This window comes from Lacerta agilis, chromosome 2 (assembly GCF_009819535.1).
Source record: "Lacerta agilis isolate rLacAgi1 chromosome 2, rLacAgi1.pri, whole genome shotgun sequence".
In the NCBI taxonomy this organism is placed as follows: Eukaryota; Metazoa; Chordata; class Lepidosauria; order Squamata; family Lacertidae; genus Lacerta; species Lacerta agilis.
The window spans coordinates 51,261,378-51,281,434 of record NC_046313.1 but is presented as its reverse complement, the minus strand read 5'-3'; the positions used below and the strand labels follow the sequence as shown (position 1 = coordinate 51,281,434).

Genomic DNA, 20,057 nt, shown 5'->3' with positions numbered 1-20,057 from the left:
CTAGGCGAGACCACCTTCTGGTGCCCCCTGCTGCCCGCCCCCCACCAAAGCCTGCTTTAGCGGGAGGTGGGGGGGTTGTGGAGAGGCAAGCAGCAGTTTCTCCTCGCCCGTCCCGCCCCCGCCCCCCGCCAAAGTCAGCTTTAGCGGGAGCCGGGGGTGGTGTAGGGGGCAAGCAGCACCTCTCCGCTACAGCGGAGAAGCTGCTGCTAGCTCGCCCCGTCCCCCCGCCCAAGCCTGGCCAGCGCCTCCTCCATTTTGGCGCCCTAGGCAATTGCCTAGTTCGCCTTAATGGACGCGCCGGCCCTGACTGCAACCTTTTCAACCTCTACATTCAGATGGGAAGCACCTTTGTCAGACAAGTATTTTCTCTGGCAGCTTCAGTTTTATAAATGGAGTAGAGGAGAAGAATGTACAGAGTATTGCACTTCTGGGAATGAAAGCAGGATGCAAATAGACTTGGCATTTACAGACCATGGCAAGAGAAATAAAATGGGGGCTACCTGCACAAAGCCAGGTAGGTAGCCCCCATCCCATGCTGTAATTTAAGCAATTCTGATATTTGATAGCTTGCTTTTTTAAGTTTGTGAAATCTGATAAACGGGGGGGGGGGGCTTACCCCTCTGCACACAATCAGTTTTGCTGCTCCACAGCACCACAGTAAGAATGGCAAAGAGGAGAACTGCAGCCCAAGGTATCAGGTGACCAAGAGAGCTAATGGGGTTCTTTCGGAGAAACTGTCCCTGGTTTGCCTCTTTAATCTGAGCAATTTGTTCTTGAGAGGAACCACACAGATGCCTCTGCTGTGCTTGCGTGCTGGAATCCAGTCATCTTTTTTTTAAAAAAAAACCAAGTCAATGGACTAAAGGGCTTGGATTCACAGTGACAACTTTTGGACTTCACCTGTGCCTGCTCTGGAGCATGCTGTTTGCTTCTAACCCCACTGGGCCCTGACAGTAAGCGAGAAAAAATTCTAGCTCACTCTAAACGGCATCAACAAATGATAGTACCACTTAGTTACTGAACCACAGAATGATCTTAGTTTTCTAGCAGAAGGGAGTTCATTTGAGGACACTTCCATTTCCCTCTTTCATGAAGCACCTTTTCATGCTTCACTATGAAGTCCTAGACCAGTGTAGCAATTATTAAATGCAAAAAGCAGCACAGAAGGGGAAAGGGAGATATAACGTGGCACAAAAGTCTTCCCTTCCTTTTTTAATCAACATCTCTTAATGGAGGAGGGGGCTATAAGGACTTGAAGATGTTGCTGGACTACAACTCCCATTATCCTTGGCCATTGTGCATGTTGACTTGGACTGAGGGGAGTTGGGAGTCCAATAGTGTTTGGAGGACCACAGGTCCCTCACCATTGGTATATGGTCATGTTGAGACTAACATGATTTCAACTTAAAAATGTTCATATCTTGACGGAAAAAACCTCAGAAACATTTCAGAGACTGCTGAAATAGCATGGGATAAGACACAAATCCAAACCGTCTGCTTTGATAGAACTACAGCTTCCTGCCACATTTTTACCGTTAGATCTCCCAGATTGTTTTGTTTTTCTTGTTAAACTTTCCAGATTGAAATATGAAACAGGAATGATTTGTTTTGGTCAGCACAATTCTGAGCTGAGGTGCTCTGTATTCCGAGCCTGATAAATCCCCTGAAGCTGGGTGAGATGAAGGAGCAATGCTAAAGTAATTAATCTACTGTATTTTTCGCTCCATAAGACACACTTTTTCCCTCCTAAAAAGTAAGGGGAAATATCTGTGCGTCTTATGGAGTGAATGGTGGTGCCTGGAGCTGAATTGCCCAGGGGCCAAAAGAGGATCATGCTTTTTATTTTACAAAGGGAAAAGGGGGTGTTGAAAGGACCCCACTCAGCAGCTGATCAGCAAGAGATGGGGAGAGAGATAAGAGTCCCTGGCTCCCTTTCAGCCCCGCCCTCCTTTGTTGAATGTGCTGCAGAGGGAGGTTGTTTGTTTCCCCAGCTACATGTGACTGGCTGATTAGATTATCTGTCTGGAAACTGTAGAAAAGGCTCCCTTTCCTTTAGAAGCTGCAGAAATGTGAGTTGAACCCCATAAAAACAGAGCTTTTCCTCTTTGCTTTTCCCCCTTTGCAAAAGGAGCTTTGCTTTTCCCCCTTTGCAAAAAAAAACCTGCAAAACTTTTAGCTGATCCTCAAAAAACAGGGTTTTTCCCTTTGCAAAAAAGCTGCAAAACTTTTAGCTGATCCTAAAAAAAAACCAAACAAAAAACACCAGGGCTTTTAGAGGAGGAAAACCAGAAAAATATTTTTTTCTTGTTTCCTCCTCTAAAAACGAGGTGCGCCCTATGGTCCGGTGTGCCCTATGGAGTGAAAAATATGGGTAGTTGAGCAAATAGCTGGTTGAGATTATTTGGGGTGCTGGTAGTATTTTGCTGTCCCTGTTCTACAGCAGGAGAGACTACCTTTTTGTTATTGATCTACATTCCAAGTCCCACATGCCTCCAGTCAATGTGCCACCGCATGCCAGTGTGGCAATCCACACTCTTGCACACACACCCAGGACACACAATCCATGAACATTAACTGAGGAGGGAATTATTGCCTCTCTTGACTGATCAATCTGGTGACCACTGAGGGTGCAATTTCTATTAAGAATAGCGGGTAGTAGCGGGTAGATAATAATTAATGGGGAAAGGACCCATGTTGATTTGCTTCATCTTGCTAAGCTATCATCTCTATTGATGGGCCTGGTCCATAGATGGCATTACACAGAAAGTGTATAATATAAGTAAGAAATAATATCTATGAAGTTCTGATATCTATATTCCTGCCTACAGGCACCCCTCTGCATCTCACATGTGGGACCCCTGTACACTATGTGGATGTATGAGAGTGGACCTTCTCTGTTGTCGCTTCCCCTGGCTGTAGAAGGTCCTCTTCTCAGAAACCCAGTTGATGCCATCATTGGTATAATTCTGGTCCCAAGCTAAGACCTGGCATTGATGATGTTGCATGGTAGGTTGATCTTGAGATGCTTTGGGAATTTGATCGATATGAATACAACTCTGTGCTTCCCAGATTTTGATGTGGTTCTCCCCCCCCCAAATATACCACAACACATTTTGAAATGTGTATTTTGAGAGAGAATGCATTTTAAATCCATATTTATATTCATGTTGTATTTTTAAACACACATTTAAATATTGATTTTTATTTTTTATTTTTTTAAAAATCACAGATTAATTCAGAAGCAGAATGAAATATACTTTTGAATAAGCCCATGTAAAAGTGCTAAGTAGCAGGTGCAGGCTGATTCACCCATCTTTAGACTGATCCTGTGACAAGTTTGCTCATCTCTTTTGGTGCGGTGTCGTTGCTGGACGGAAGAGGCTAAACTGGGGCCCCGACGGTGGAATTCAAACGGCAGTGCCCTTCCTGATAGGCGGAGGGGGCATATCCCCCCCCCGCCTATCAGGAGCCGGATCTTAGCCTGCACCCTGCATTGGCGAATGGGCTGGGATGTGGGCTGTGCCAGGGGGTGGAGCCAATGGAGCTGATGTTGGGCTTCCCTCGGCTCTGTCCCCTGCCCAAATAAGTTTTCCTAGCAAATAACTTGTTCCACTTTTCTAACAGGGATGAACATAACCCTTAACAGAACCTGCAGACTTATTCATACATAACTCTGTTAAAGTAATATTCTGGCTCTTCCAATGCTTCACTTTCTGATTCCCCACCCCCCAATCAACGAATTATTAGTGATGCTACTGAAGGCTGATAGTATCTGAGTTGCAATAAGAAATTATCCAGCTCACGATATGCAAATGTGATCTTCCTTGCCCCTGAAAATGGTCTACTGCTTACTATTTAAATTGAGATCATGATGAGCTTATGGGCCTATTCTGTGCCTGCAGACTCTGCATTCCTCCAGCTTGGTGCTCCAAGGAGGCAGCTGTTGTGCTGGAAGCCAGTTGATGCATTTCATTGCTGAAATTGACTTGAACTTTTAAAAATGGATATGTAATTTACAGAACAATACTGTGGCTTCTCATGTATGCCCCAAGGGCAGGGCATGCATCATGTAAATGTGACCTTTATCGGCCAGTGTTCAGCATAGTCATTATCCCCATTATCACCAGCATATGCTCAACATATGCAGCTACCTGTGCTTTCTGCAGAACTTGAAATTTGCAGGGCACCTTTATCTTTATTTATTGAGAACGTGCAATTTTTAAAATGTTGCACCATGTGCAATATGGGGGGCACTGAGAAGATAAATTTCTTATCTCAGTCTTTTAACTAACGTGTCCCACTTCCACAATTACTGTCCAACTGGCAACCTTCATGGTTTTGCTTCCAGTTGGGAAGGGGGACTTGGGTGTAAATATAGCAGATGGGCTTTGCAAGGCACCTTTTATTGTGTTTAATATTCTGTTGGGAGCTGCCCAGAGTGGCTGGGGAAACCCAGCCAGATGAGCAGGGTATAAATTATTATTATTATTATTATTATTATTATTATTATTATTATTATTAATTATTACCAAGCTGAGATAGGTCTTCATTGTTAGGTTGCATATTGAGTTGATGTTATGTTCCCCCTACCAGCAAATCCTCAGACTTGTAGCTCAGTTTAAACCTATTTATACTCCCTGCCTTCCTTCGGTGGTAGAGGCAATGTTAAATCTTGGCTTCTCTTTGAGTATCATCAGATTTCCTTGTCACACAGGTCTGAGAATCATCTACTGTATTGCAATCTTCAGTGGATACAGACATAAAACAATGTCATGGCACATTCTTCTACCTTACTTATGGCATGTAAACTTGAAAGAGAACACTGTGTGGGGTTTTGGGAACAACCCCCCCCCCCCATAAATTTGTTCTGACACTGAACAGTCTTTCTTTACATCTCACTTGTTACCAAACTTGCAGTGTCTGATTCTGATCCTAAAGGAACCAGTGTAAATCTAGTACGAACCAATGTTGGTACCTTATACTTCTGCTTATGATTAGAACCAATGTTGGTACCTTATACTTCTGCTTATGATTAGAATTAGACTCTCAAGCTAGCACAAAGAATATCAGAATGGCCTTACAATGAAACCAGAATTTCAAAATACTTCACAAACACCTTTTCTCAATAGAAATGTGCTAAATTGCTAGGGTCTTGCATTTAGTCATTTTCCCTCTGTGCTTCACTGGGTGAATTCATTTAACTGGTGAATGCATTTTTGACTGATAAATGTATAGGTTGGGTTTTAAGAACGTTGGCTGCTTAAATTTGCCCTGGAAGCACTGCGTTTGAAACAGCGGGAGCGTCATTCTCTTCCAAAGGAGGTGTGAAAAGCCACTTTGCCAAGTACATGTCTGAATATACCATTGATTCAACTAGACGTAATAATACTAATTTGCGCTCCGGCACCCTCTTTTCCACTCCAGGATCTTAACACATTATGCAGTGGTAAAATTCCATCTCAAAAGCCCAGCTTGGTATGCAATGTTTTAAAGTAGATCTTTGCATGAGGAAAATGAGCTAGCGAGACAAATAATAAGATTGCTTCATAGTGACCCCAAAATAGGTAGGCGTACTGCTCACCTGAAAAGTGACTTATGTGAGCAATAAGGAGGGAACTCATGCAATCCCATAGATTAATTCTGTATATCAGAATTTTTGGTTTCAAAAATATACAAATCAGGTCAGAATTAGTCTAATGGATTGCCTTCTCTGATTAATTTTAGCAATTATTATTGATTGCAGTATTTCTACAGGTTCCCCCCCCCCATATTTGTACTGTTCTTTCACACCTCAAAGTCTTTTGAGATTAATGGATACTGCCAATTCAAAGTGCGTGTGAAAACAGTTAAATTTGTGGTCTGAGGTGTGTCTGGTCCTGGATGAGAGCTTCTTTACCTCACCCTCATGGGACTGGATGGTTCCATTCATCCCTATGGGAGTGGGGGAAAGATATTGGGGGCAAACTCAGAGGATGGAGCTGAAAGCTAACCCCCCCCAACCCAGTAGGTTATTCATGGGTACGGGTGGGTGGCTTTCTGGCTGGTCAAAACTGCACCCTTCAGAGAACAGATTGAACATTGAGCACACACACGCATGCACACTGTGGGGTTTCAATGGTCAGTATGGCTGCTCAAAGGGGCCCTATTCTTTTTTGGTTCAAGTAGCCAACTGCTTAAAAAAGGTAAAGGACCCCTGACAGTTAAGTCCAGCCGTGAACGACTCTGGGGTTGCAGTGCTCATAGAATCATAGAATCATAGAGTTGGAAGAGACCACAAGGGCCATCCAGTCCAACCCCCTGCCAAGCATCTCGCTTTACTGGCCAAGGGAGCCAACGTTTGTCCACAGACAGTTTTTCCAGGTTATGTGGCCAGCATGACTAAGCTACTTCTGGCGAAACCAGAGCAGCACATGGAAACGCCGTTTACCTTCCTGCCTATTTATCTACTTGCACTTTGACGTGGTTTTGAACTGCTAGGTTGGCAGGAGCAGGGAGCGAACAACGGGAGCTCACCTTGTTGCGGGGATTTGAACCGCCAACCTTCCAATTGGCAAGCCCAAGCGGCACAGTGGTTTAACCCACAGCACCACCTGCGTCCCAGCCAACTGCTTGGCCATCTCTAATTATATAGACATATTTTCTGAGCTACTTTAACAACAAGGAGGGGCAGAGCATGTGATGCATGATCTCATTTGTTCCCATATTCAATCCCTGACATCTCCGGGTAAGGCTTGTAGAGAGTCCTGTCTGAAACCCTGGAAAGCTGCCGCCAATCAGCATAGACTATACTGAGCTGGGTAGACCAATAGCCTGATTTAGTATAAGCTGCTTCTTTCCCTGTCTAAAGCTGCGAGCATCAGATAGTAAGAGGAGCAATTTCAGAGAGATTCCGAGAACTCAGGGGGAAAAATAGGGGGGGGCAGGGACATGTAGGGTACTGCCACAGTCCAGGCCCAGAAGTGGAAGGTTGCTAAGATGCTGCATTTTGATAAAAATGAGAAAGTGTGTGTGTGTGTGTGTGTGTGTGTGTGTGTGTGTGCATGCGTGCATGCGTCCATGCACACACACACATAGTGAAAAGTCAGTAATTAACTGAACTGCATATTTATCATAGTCTGTCATTGTGTACAAACAATATAATGAATCCTGATTGTAGAATTACACTCCAGACACCTAGGATACAGAATCAATCTAGCAAGACCCAACAGCTGCTCAGGAACAGATGGCCCAACTAACCTGATTAAGTAGTGTTCTCAAATACAGTTGTGAGATTGGTGTTGTCAAACATCATGGCAGCATGAAGCAAGTTAAGCCAAGCACAACCCAAATTGTTTGGACCGCTTAATGGAAGGGAAGTGCCCAAGAACGCTCAGTGGCTTCTACATGCAATTGGCAGGGCTTCTTCAAAAAGTCTAAGGGAAACTTGTTCATGGCCTCGTGATAGATTCCAAATGGCAGGGATGTAATTAATAGTGAGATTTCCTCGACTAAACAAATGATTACCAACATTGTAATATCTCAACCTCGTCTCCTCTTCACGTCTACCAGAGAGTTAGGGAACAATAGGCTGCTTCAGAAATAAGCTTAAGTGGAAAAAAGAGGAAATAATTTCCATGTAAATAGAATTGCAGGGGTGTAGGTCTTATTGCAAAGTAGAAACTCGCAGACATGATCTAATATTCACATTATTGCAAATACATTAGTGAAGGGTGTTGCACCTGTAAGTACTTCTCTTTGATGATTTGGGTTATCAGTATTACAAAAGTCGCTTTTCACATTTCATGTGGGAAAAATCCCTCATATCTATGAGAAAGTCATTGTTTGTGAGGAGGAATCAAGTGCCAAGGTAACAGTATGGAAGTATTTTATGGGATTCGTGATGTATTTAACTACCATTTGAAATGTTAGCAATGCTGCATAACAATTAATTTGATATTGCTTAATTCATTTTGCCTTTCCCTCTTCCTCAAAGTTTCTATAATGCAAGAGCCTTGTTAACCAGATTGGTTCTCTTATAAAGATGATGCCATGGGGTTTTAGCATAAGCTCTAAACCATTGAGCCTAGGGCTTGTTGATCAGAAGGTTGGTGGTTTGAATCCCTGCGACGGGGTGAGCTCCCGTTGCTCGGTTCCTGCTTCTGCCAACCTAGCAGTTCGAAAGCACGTCAAAGTGCAAGTAGATAAATAGGTACCACTCCGGTGGGAAGGTAAACGGCGTTTCCGTGTGCTGCTCTGGTTCGCCAGAAGCGGCTTAGTCATGCTGGCCACAGTGGCGGAGCTTCATGCTCCGGCACTGGGGGCAGGGAGCAGGTGGGGCTGGGGCTGGCATGTGTTCTGGGGGCGTGGCGTGCGTTCTGGGGGTGTGGCACACGTTCTGGGGTGGGACACGCAGCACCGGTGGGGGGCAGCCGAGATGGAACCCTAGCGGGATCGCGCTGCCTGGGGTGACCCGCACCCTATGCCCCGCCCTTCCTACGCCAGTGGCTGGCCACATGACCTGGAAACTGTCTGCAGACAAATGCCGGCTCCCTCAGCCAGTAAAGCGAGATGAGCGCCGCAACCCCAGAATCGTTCGTGACTGGACTTAACGGTCAGGGGTCCCTTTACCTTTTAAGAGAGGGAGTGTTTGGAAAATAATGCTGACTTGGAACTCAGGTCACTTAGAAGCCGGAGGCCAAAATTATGATACCATTAACATTGGGGGGGGGGGGGCAGAAGAAAAATATTAGGACAAAATCTGAAGGTGAAGTCATACTCATCTTATATCAGTAAGTGTGATATTTTGGAGAACACATAACAGACTTTCAGAGCTTTACTAAACCTTTCAAAATTATATGTAAATCCAGAGACTTTACTTTGTTCTTGTTGTTGGTATAGAAAAATTTAGAATGATCAATATGCACCAAAACACATTATCCAGCATTGCTTTATTTCTCATTAGAAAACTCAAATTTCCTGATCCAGCAATCTGTCTTGCCTATGGGAGTTCTCCAGCCTGGAACGGTTTTCTGCTTAATTGCAATGATGGGAACTGATCCATGCACACATTCCTTCCCAAAGGGGTGATGCTAGTGGTGTTCAGTTGAACCCAGAAGCCATGCTCTGAATAATAATATAGAATAACTCTGCCTTATTAAAAGTTAATGGCCCATGCCTGTCCCAACCACCCCTAGAAGACATGCCACACAAGTCTCCCATTGACTTAGTCAAAGTCCAGTGGTTAGTGCATTTGAAGTATCAAAGAGGCACCAGTCCCAGCACTATATTCCCATTAGCAGAATCCTGTAGCAGGCCATGTATCATCTTGGTCTTCTCAGCCTTTCTAAAAGAGTTTCCTCACATTTGTCAACCGTGCTTCTAGAAGGGGACACAGGGAGCATGGGAATGAAGAAAGGAGGGGCCAAGAAGAAAGAGGACCTGGTAAACCCTACTTCCTGTCCATCAATGCTGGATCAGGAAACTGAGCTTTGGAAACAGGGAACTAAGAAGCTAGGGTGCTATGTTCAGACCTTGAGAGGGCTTTTTTACCCTCAAGAGTTGCCAGGAGACATTCTCCCTCATACATATTACCCTATCAGCACAGCATTATGACTGGAAAATCCAAACCTGATAAAATTCTCGCTGTTGCACATTTCATTCAGGTACAGAAACCTTAAAGGAGACAGTGAAGAAGTCCAAGAGGTAGAATTTCACAAATGTTTTGGATCTAAACGGCCAAATCGACCAAATCCTACACAGCAGGATCTGAGAAAGTAACATGGTGCAAAGCAGTTTAATCCTAACTTCCATAGCCGCACTGCTTTAGGTAATCCTTGTAATATGAGAAATAGAAACTGGACAATCTTACAAAATTAGTGTGGGGAAAACCTGTGTCTGACACATAAGAAAAGCAACACTCATTAGTTTTGACAGATTTGAATGGCTTTTCCTCATACTACATTCCTCAGGACATCGCTATCGAGCTGCCACTGCTGCTAATATCCACACAAGACTTCATTATATGTTTCCTGCTGCTGCACATTTTAATTAGCAGTATACATTTCCTTACCTGCATTAACAGAGTTTCTCAACCCTAAATAATAAATGAAAAATGGTAGCTGATGGATATAAAAATGGATATAAATCTTTATGCTTTAAAGTCTAAATGAATTCCTAAACCTATGGTGGGAATCCTTTTTCTGCCGAGGGCAGTTGGGTGCCACATGTTGATGGAGGGCAGAGCTAGTGCCAAAACTGGGTGGAATTTGCAGGGCTGAAGGATTTCATCTCTTTCTGCCACCTAAATTATTTCATGCACAGAAAAGGAAGTGATTCTCAGAGGAGTGGCTGAGAGAGCATAAGAAGATTTGCAGCATCTTGGCCAGGACTGGGGAAGCTTATGCAGCCTCCAAGCCATATGTTCCCCGTCTTGACCCCTAAACCATGAACATTCTTTGCAAAATGCCCCCATTGTGGGAGAAGTCATGTAAGAGCTCTCCCTTTGATTTCTTGCATATAGCCAAGGAATGTTGACGGTAGTTAGAGAGATGAACCCAGGCTTTTCCTCCAATGTGGCATGGTTATTCTTTGCCATGGCATTATTTGGAAAGTTCTAGCAGTCATCAATCATCTGCCATATATTCAGCAGCTACCTTCTGTTTAAACCTTTAAACACCTGCTGAAAACCTTTCTATTCCACAAGGTCCATGCAGGCAATTAAAAATACAACTTTCTACAATAGCTAATTGATGTCTGATTTCAATATGTTTTTTATTGTGTGGTTTTCTGTACTGTTATAAGCCTCTCTGATATTTTTCTATGAAATAGCACTATATAAATGAATGAATGAATGAATAAATATATAAATATTGTCCCAATAAAAGGTTGTCCTACTCAGTTTGAACCAGTTTTAAAAAGAAAACAAGAACAAAACTATAATGCTATATCTGTAGATCAATAACAGCTTTCCAGAGTATGTCCAGAAATGTGAGAGCTGTGAGATCAGTGAGGAACTTTTCTGTGGTAGTTCCACATATATGGAATGTGCCACTACTGAGGATATGCTTTCATTCATAGCCATTGAATAGGTTGTATCTTGTTCACACAATGGGATTCCTCCCAAGTGTACAATGCATGCACTTCCCAAATCTGTTCTGGAGTGGTTGGGTTCCCCCTTTCTTTGGCGATCACTCATAACCGAGTAAGATTGTCTTCTATGAACACGGTCTTAACAGTGAGTCCCTAAGTGACTGTGGAGGCTAATTCTGGATCCACATATCCTTCCACAATAGGGATATAGGTTTCCTGACGGGAGTTGATCACAGTGAGGGTTTGCCAAATGTGCCTTCCTCCTAGCACATTTCTCCCTTTCATCCTGCATTCCATTGTCTTCAAAGTCCATTACACCTTCAGTAAAGGCTGTTCTCCAATTGGTGTGCTCGCAGGTCAGTGTTTCCCAATTGTCGGTGTTTATACTACTTTTTTATAGATTTGTCTTGAGAGAGTCTTTAAACCTCTTTTGCTGACCACCAGTATTACACTTTCCATTTTTAAGTTTGGAATAGAGTAGTTACTTTGCAAGACAATAATCAGGCATCCAAACAAGATGACCAGTCCAACGAAGTTGATGTTGAAGAATCATGTTGAAGAACACTGGTGATCTTTGTTTCTTCCAGTACACTGGCATTAGTTCGCCTGTCTTCCCAAGTGATGTGTAAAAATTTTCAGAGTCACCATTGATGGAATCTTTCAAGGAGCTGGAGATGGTGTTTATAAGTGATCCATGTTTCACAAGCATACAGTGAGGTTGGTAGTACAATAGCTTTGTAAACAAGCATTTTGGCTTCCCTGAGAATGTCCCGGTCCTCAAATACTCTGCACTTCAATCAGGAGAAAACTGCACTTGCAGAGTTCAGACGATGCTAGATTTTGGCATCAATGTTGTTCCTTGTGGAAAGATAACTGCCCAGGTAGGAGAAATGATCAACACTTTCCAACGTTACACCATTGAGTTGGATTTGTGGTGCTGCAGAGGGGTGATTTTCTGTGAAGATGTTTAGGATGGTTTGGAGCTCATCCTCTGAGTGTGTGCACACTATGTTGTCATCAGCATCCTGAAGCTCTATGACGGAAGGCATGGGAACTTTACTCTTTGCTTTGAGCCTAGTCAGATTAAAGAGCTTTCCATCTGTTTGATATATGATTTCTACCCCAGTGGGGAGTTTCCCTTTGACAAAGTGTAGGATCATGGCAATGAAACTAATAAATGGAGTTGGGGCGATAACACAACCCTGTTTAACACCTGATCCCGCTGTGAATGGTTCACTTTGAGAGCCATTGTTATCCGCAAAAGGATGTTCACAAATTTATCTGGACAGCCAATTTTAGAAGGACAGTCCACAGGGCATTACGATTTACAGTGTCAAAGGCCTTAGTCAGATCAATAAATGCCATATACAGGGGTTGGTTTTGCTCTCTGCATTTTTCTTGAAGCTGCTGAGCAGTGAAAATCATGTCCACTGTCCCCCTGGAAGGTCTAAAACCATTTTGGGATTCAGGAAGGGTAGCCTTGGATATTGTTGGGAGATGGTTTGCTAAGATCCTTGCAAGAATTTTGCAGGCCACAGCTAATAAGGAGATGCTTTGATAGTTTCCACAATCCACCCAATCTCCTTTTTAAAAAAGATTTATAATTTTGGCATCTCTGAAGTCTGCTGGGCTCTCCTCTCCCAGATTTTTTCGATGAACATGTGAAATTGTTGTGATGGCAGAAGCCGCTTCCACGCATGCACAAATCACAGCAAACCCGGTGTTTACTTCCGGGTTTGCCACGGTCACAACTTGGAACATCCACAAGAAGAGGCGGATGTAAGTCGAGATTCCACTGTATGGTCTTTGTGGCTTTAAAGAAGCTCTGTGCATCATGATATCGGCTAAGTGCTGGGTCTCTTGAGCTTTTTTTTTATCTATCCGGTGTTCTTTAGTTCTCTGGTTCTTCTTTGAACCTCAGCTTTAGTGTTGGCTCAGGTTTTTTCACAATGCATAGTCACAATGCATGCACTTCCCAAATCTGTTCTGTGGTGGGTGGGTTCCCCAACCCTCCAGAGCACATTAGTAGGGGGAGAGGAAAGAGAAATTCCATTGTATAAATGTAAGGCCTTGCAGCTACAGCAGTGTACCTGCTCAAAGAATTCAGTTTGATTCCCTCCATCAACCCATAGAACCAAGGGAGATATTTTGCTCTCTGATGCAAAATTATAACCCCACCCTTCTATGCACTTATGCTGACTGATTGGCAGCTGAATCTTGCACCAACAGGACAGGACAGAATCCCCATTCTCTGCCTGAGGGCAGCAGGAGAGTTTAATGGATGTAGGGCAAGCTACAAGGCACATGCAATTCCAGCACCCCACCCTCTCTTTCTGTTGTCCATTGCCTTATTCTGCCTAAAGATGGGGTTGACCCTGAGAAGTGCTACCCACCTCAGTTCACCATGGCCATATGAAATTGGAATCACAAAATGTGTCCAAGCAGATGCCAGGATACTGGAAAGGAAATGATGACTTGCTTGCGGACACTATCGTGATTGTTTTCTTTGATTCAAGCAGTATTGAACTTTTTTTATTTTTACTTTGGCTCGTTGCAATGGCCAATATCAGGGTGAAGGCACTGGGATTTAGGGACTGAAGTGAGAAACTTTCTGGGAGCTTTGAGGCTCAAGATTAAAGCAGATAAGGACGCTGATATTGGGCAGTGTGTAAGCACAGGAACAGTATGTGGGTAGGAAGCCATTTCCTGTGATTTTTGGTTTAGACTCTGATTCTGCACACATCACTTACTTGGCCTACATAGGCACTGAAGTGTGCAGCTCCCTCATTAAATTATTTATGGATTTTGAAAGTTTCATGCATTTACAAACACATGAAGTGAAAAAGCACCCCCAACCCCTCCCCCCATTCTTCATCAGGCTGGGTTTCAGTCATCCAACAGAGGGAACTATAACCATGTGACCATTTCTGACCAATCTTACGATGGCCAGTAAGAAGAACTAAATGTAAACATGGCATAATAACATTTGATGTCAGGTTTATCCCCATCAAATGGGCAATCTAATGGAATAAAGGAAGTAAATTGTTATGGGGTGTGCTAGAGTTGTGAGTGCATAGGCTTTAAATTCAGCCAAATGGATTAAACTGAGAGAGGGGGGGGGATTATTTATCCCGATTATGCAGACTGAAGAACTGAATTGTGAAAATAGGCATAATCAAGGCTACAAAATAGTTTTACAGCTTATGCAACTATGCTTTGTGTGGCCTTCCCTTCCCTTAGAATGGTTTGTGCTTTAACAGAATAAAGTCAGTCAGTCAGTCAGTCAGTCAGTCAATCTGTTGATACAGTCAACAGATCTCACCATAAAACTTGTCCATCAGTTAATATATGCATCTTAATTACATACATTTTCTTATGTAAATGCTTTTGTATAAACAATAATCAACCATTTTATCCTGAAATGCTTGGCTTCAGTTCAGAAAAAATGCACAGGGTTGCCATATTTTGAAGAGCAAAAAAGAGGACACATTTGCCGACTTCTACTTTTAACTATAGATTGCTATGACAACTCTGTCCATGAAAAAGAGGACATGCCCTGGAAAAAGAGGACATATGGCAACCCTGGCTTGAGGACCATTTGGGATAATGTGGTTTACATAAGATCTATTTGTTAAAACATGTAGGATACCATCTTTGTGCCTGTTGATCAAAATATATGGCTCTGTCCAAATGTTTATGGTAGATTTCTGGTGCTTCAAGGCAAAATACATATGCAAATATGAATAGTGTTTCATTTGATGGTTTCTAAGGTCACATGACCAGGATCTCAGGAGTTATAGTTATGAACATAGGTGGCTGTGATCCACAGGAGTGTTGCACATGTTGCTACAATGGTGATGTGCACTTGTGTAGCGTCTCCTGCCATATAGCCCACAATAGGCTCGCCCCATTTCTGTGCATGCTTCTGGATTAGATTTCTGGATTAGAGTCACTATTGTGTTTATAAAGTCGCTGTGTATTGTCTTAAGGAACAATCTACTTGCAGAAGAGCTGGAACATCAAAGGACTGGAATTTTCCTTCTGTTCTGGCCCAGTGCTGCAAGGCCAGTTTATACATTCAGCAGAATCACGTGGTAAAATTTTTACTGCAATATAGTATTTCATACTAAAAGTGGGAAGATGGCATGTTTGAAAGCTTCCCCTATGGGTTGGGTAGCGGGTGGGACCTATCCGTAAAAAAGCAACATATTGTGGAGACTACTTCAGCCTAGCTCTCACACTGAGAGAAGTTATTACTTCTACTACAAAATGTGGAATGTTTCTAATGTGGTGAAGCTTTCAGTCCAATGAAACTTTAACCATTGATTCTCCTGAATATATATACTGGTCTGAAAAGAAACTGGGTGAACTTATTCTGTGGAATTCTATAGCGTTGCATTCTTAGCTGGAAAACAGATGGATAAGCAATGAAACTCAAAAAGTTCATCCATGCCTGCTTTGCTTTTGATGTGGCACTGTTGTCTGAGAGAAAAACAAGAGAAGATTTATATCTGTTCTATATCTGACAAAAGCCCAAAGACATCCATCTCTATCTGTAATTCTCCTGCTGAATTACCTTCTTTTTTTAGCCTGTTGAAAGTTGGCAGTTAAATTTTGGAATAAATCATCCTATGATTTCTGAATATTATTGTTCTAACTCTGCTCTGTTTTCTGCAATGAAACAATAGGTAGCTCCAGTGGGGGGAAATTACTGTTGAGTTAAAATGTCAGCTACAAACTAAAGACTTGTGAATCGATAAGGCTCATAGATGTATTTTTCAAAAGTTCACATGATCTGTTTTTAACTAAGCCTCTGTGTGCAATGCCTTTTACAGAGATGGGAGATTTTTTTTTTTTTAAAAAAAGATTCAATTTAGCTATTATTGACTTTCCCCCTCAAGCTAGACACAAAAGGACTCTCAAAGCAGGTCTATAAATTAAATTAGCCACACAGTACACAGAATGTGGGGCTCCTTCGTCATGAACAGAGAAGAGCAAGTAGGAAGTGAGAAGAGAAGCTGCTTACCACTGCTTTTGTAAATCATGGGCATTTTGTTAACAGGTGTTGCAGACATAGAAAGATGGGAATGAAGGCAGTGGGAGGATTATATATATGCAGTGCACATATTTCAAAAATGCATGAGCACTCTAGGAGCTCACAAAGTCATGTTTCGCTCCACTGCAGTTGGCTTTTTCATGAGGGGGAAAAGGATCAGCTGCTTGATTTGTATTTAACTATGTACCTAACAGCTGTAGATAGGCTGTGCAATGAAGTCTTGAGAGAGGAAAAATGCCCTGGATATTTTGAAGGATGTCTTCAGACCAGCACAAGAAGGAGGTTTTTGTTCCTAAGGAAGCAAGGCTTTGCGTCTAACTGCTTTAAATGGTCTAAATGAGTTAAAACACCTTCAGATCAAACTGTCTTTGCACCTTCTTTCTACATACAATTCATGGATGGAGATGGGAGGAGTGGGATTACATCGCACATAGACGCCCCAAAGGCCTGAAAAAGGATGCTTAACTGTGTTTAAACATACGAAGTACTTACACATGTGCACAAGTCAACCACCCTTTTTCAGACTTCACAAAGGACAGAGGGTGGGACTACTGGTGCAGTTCATCGCCACTCTTGTCTTCCCTTGTCCATGTAAATATTCTATATATGGAGAAGATGAAGATCAAAGACAGCGGTAGCCCCTGTGGTGCCTTCTGACTCCTGTGTGCACCAGTTGTGGGCCTCCAGCTCCCATCTGCCCAGCCAGCATGGCCAATGGAGAGGGGTGATTTAAGCTGTACTCCAACGACATCTGTGATCTAGGGGCTTAAGTGGTTTGCTAAAAATATAAGTTAAAATGTACAAATAGGCACAGAAACCCTTAGAAAAAGGCATAACAATCTTAAGTCAAGAGGCCAACAATATCTATACAAATGTTTCAGAACATTAGCACCTATTGGCAATGAAAAGCTTCTGTTCAGAGAGAAAGGGAAATTTCAATTTTCTTCACTAAGGCGTGTCTAAATTGCCATACTTGGTGCCAGCATGGTTCTCTCCAGAACACCTGTTCCAAATAGTCTTTGTCAGTTTGTGATTTTCAAATGACACAAGAAGCATAAGTCCTTGTGACACCACTAGGCAGTCCTACAATGAAATACAAATCCACTTTGCCACTGCAGCTCAGAAAACCTACCTCTTGCTTGGCAGCTGAATGAGATCTTGCTTTGAAATCAGAGCTGGACATCCAAAATAATAATATAAGGGATTTTTGTTTGATTATCGGTTGATCATTACTGTATATATCTCCTTGGAGATGGTTATGTTTTTAAATGATAAATTGCTCACCTGGGATGAGCTGGTCTGCAGTCCTATATGAATAATTCCCATTGAACTTAGTGGGACTTGCCTCTGAGTAGAAATTCATAGGATTGGGCTGTTACTTACTTTACAAAAGAACAGTGAAGGTCTGTCATTATGAGTGGTGTCTCTGGGTTGCTTATGAAGTCTCTGATATCATGTATGGATCGCTCTCCTCCCACGGAGGCTTGGTAAGGAAGCTGCAAACCCGCCAGCCATATGGTTGATGGGGTGCAGCTGGCAGGCGTGCAGGGAAAGGGGAGGCCACTGGCAAAGCCGCACAGCTCCCCCACTCGCTGGACGCCCCTGAGAAGCCGGCGCCCTGCCGCGATGCACCACTAAGCCCTATGGGAAAGACAGCTCTGGTTTCAGAGGATGGGGAAGGGGGTAAAGTTATTTCATGCTCCTAATAGCTCGAGCCTGTTCCTCTTTGCATAACTCACTCTGAATTCTGTTTATTTTAGTCACATAAGAGTGTGGCAGAAGTTTAGAAACTGGCTTTATTTTTCAATACAGAAAGGCAAAAGAGGCATCCCGTCCCCTCATTTGCATCTCTGGAAACCGTGCCCCAGTTTCTCTTGCAGATGATGTGTCTCTGTTAAGAAGCTGCTACTCAGCAAACTGAATTATATTTGGCTTGATTTGAATGATGGTTATGGTCCCCACAGGTTGGGAGTGATGATTATGTTCTCTCCGACGACAGATGACATTTTAAATCCATCATTAGCTCAGTATTTCATTCAGAAGGCAAATAATTTTTCCCTTATTTTTCATTATTATTATTATTATTATTATTATTATTATTATTATTATTATTTTGATTCTGTTCTAGTTTTTTCTTCTAGCCATAGATTGTTACTTTGGGCACATCTTCAACTAAGCATTTTAAAATTACAAATCAAGAAACCAATTAAGACATATTTAGTCTTTGGTGCTGCAACCACTTACGCACACTTAAATCCTATTGATTGCAGTAGAACCTAAATGCATGTAACTGGTCAGGGGATTTCAGTCATAAACATTGGTTTGCATTGTGTGTGTGTGTTTGATGCTAGAGGCTTTCCAGCTGGCTGATTACAAACTTCAGAGACCAGTAATTTTTCTTCCCAGCAGAGCCTCAGTTCTCATTTGTGTGCTCCATTTATCCTGCCAATATATTCAATACGTGGCGATGACATATAATCCTCCCCCCCCCAAGCATATGAATGAAAGCTGCATTGTATGTCTCTTTGAATCTTGCCAGGTCTACAGCAGCTTGTCCTTAACATGTTCTCTGTTTGCAATTCCAGGAGAGCCTTCAAGATGGTCTTCATCACACTGTGACTGCTGCTGTAAAAATGGCAAAGGCGACAAAGAAGGAGAAAGTGGAACCTCCTGCAATGAACTGTCCACCTCGAGCTGCGACAGCCAGTCAGAAGCCAGCTCCCCTCAAGAGACTGTCATCTGTGGCCCGGTCACCCGCCAGTCCAATATACAGACTCTGGATAGGCCAGTCAAGAAAGGCCCGGTGCAGGTACTTCAGCAGTCCGAAATCCGGAGGAAAAGCGACCTGCTCCGAACTCTAACTTCCGGCTCTAGGGAATCCAACTCTAGTAAAAAAAAATCGGCGAAAGAAAAGCTCTCGATTGAGGAAGAGTTAGAAAAATGCATCCAGGATTTCCTCAAGATCAAAATCCCAGACAGGTTTCCAGAAAGGAAGCACCCTTGGCAATCTGAACTGTTACGAAAGTATCGTCTATAGGAGCGGGGTTAGGGCAAAGAAAATCACCTTATTGCAATTTACAGAATGAGATCCTCCTACGTGATAAGGAAATAAAATAATAATGGTAATAATTTGTTAGATCACACACACAAAAATGACAATGACCCACAATCCATCACTATAGTACAGCCTAATTTGCCTATTTCACCAAAGCATTCCTAATTACAGTACACTTTACAGTACACTATAACAATATCCTCCCTGTGATAGGAGGATTAACAATGCATTCATCATGTGTTAACCTCCTGACATATGCCATATGCTTGCAGTGCCACGCGCACAGCTAAGGAAACACGTGCAGTATGGTGGTGGGTGGCACCACCACTGACGAAAATTCTCATATGGTCGGGCAGAGTTTTATGGTGGGCGGTGATTTTCTAAGCTGCATGCCTTCTTGAGTTCACCTTTAATGTCATTTATTTGGAGAGAGAAGCTGGGACAGGCAGATGTCAATGATCTTGAAAGAAAGACGTGGTGTCTTGCTGGTTTACACCAGGAGAGAGTGTATATATGTCTGTGTGCCACATAAAAGCTTTCTTCGTTTCCTTCTTTTAACTGTGTGTTACTCTCAAAAAGGAACTACTAGAACTTACTGGATGACCTATGTCCTCTTCCCCACCCCTGTAGAATTATGTACAGAATAAATATTTGCCCCCTTCTTTTCTTGGAGAGGAGGGTCAACTCTTGATATCAGCAGTAGATCTGAATTTGCTCTGTTTGCACACCATGAATGTCTATGAGCCACAGACTGCACTCAGCTTAGCAGGAACATCTGACAAGCCAATGGCTGCAATCCAGTGGGGGGTCCAAGTGGAATAGTAGTGCGCTGTCACACTTCAGATTTTGCTCAGTTTGTCTTTCAGCAATTTTCATCCC

The 20,057-nt window shown here is 42.8% G+C and overlaps 1 protein-coding gene across 2 annotated transcripts in view; it reads left to right on the top strand.

The window, feature by feature from the left end:
• Positions 1-19,345, top strand: part of KCTD16 (potassium channel tetramerization domain containing 16) — a 153,225-nt gene extending 133,880 nt beyond the window's left edge. For both annotated transcript variants that reach the window (XM_033140012.1, XM_033140011.1), the window contains exon 3: positions 18,709-19,345. In XM_033140012.1, the coding sequence (XP_032995903.1) occupies positions 18,709-19,160 (452 nt within the window). In that variant the 3' untranslated portion in view covers positions 19,161-19,345. The remainder of the gene's footprint in view (positions 1-18,708) is intronic.
• Positions 19,346-20,057: the final 712 nt, after the last annotated feature.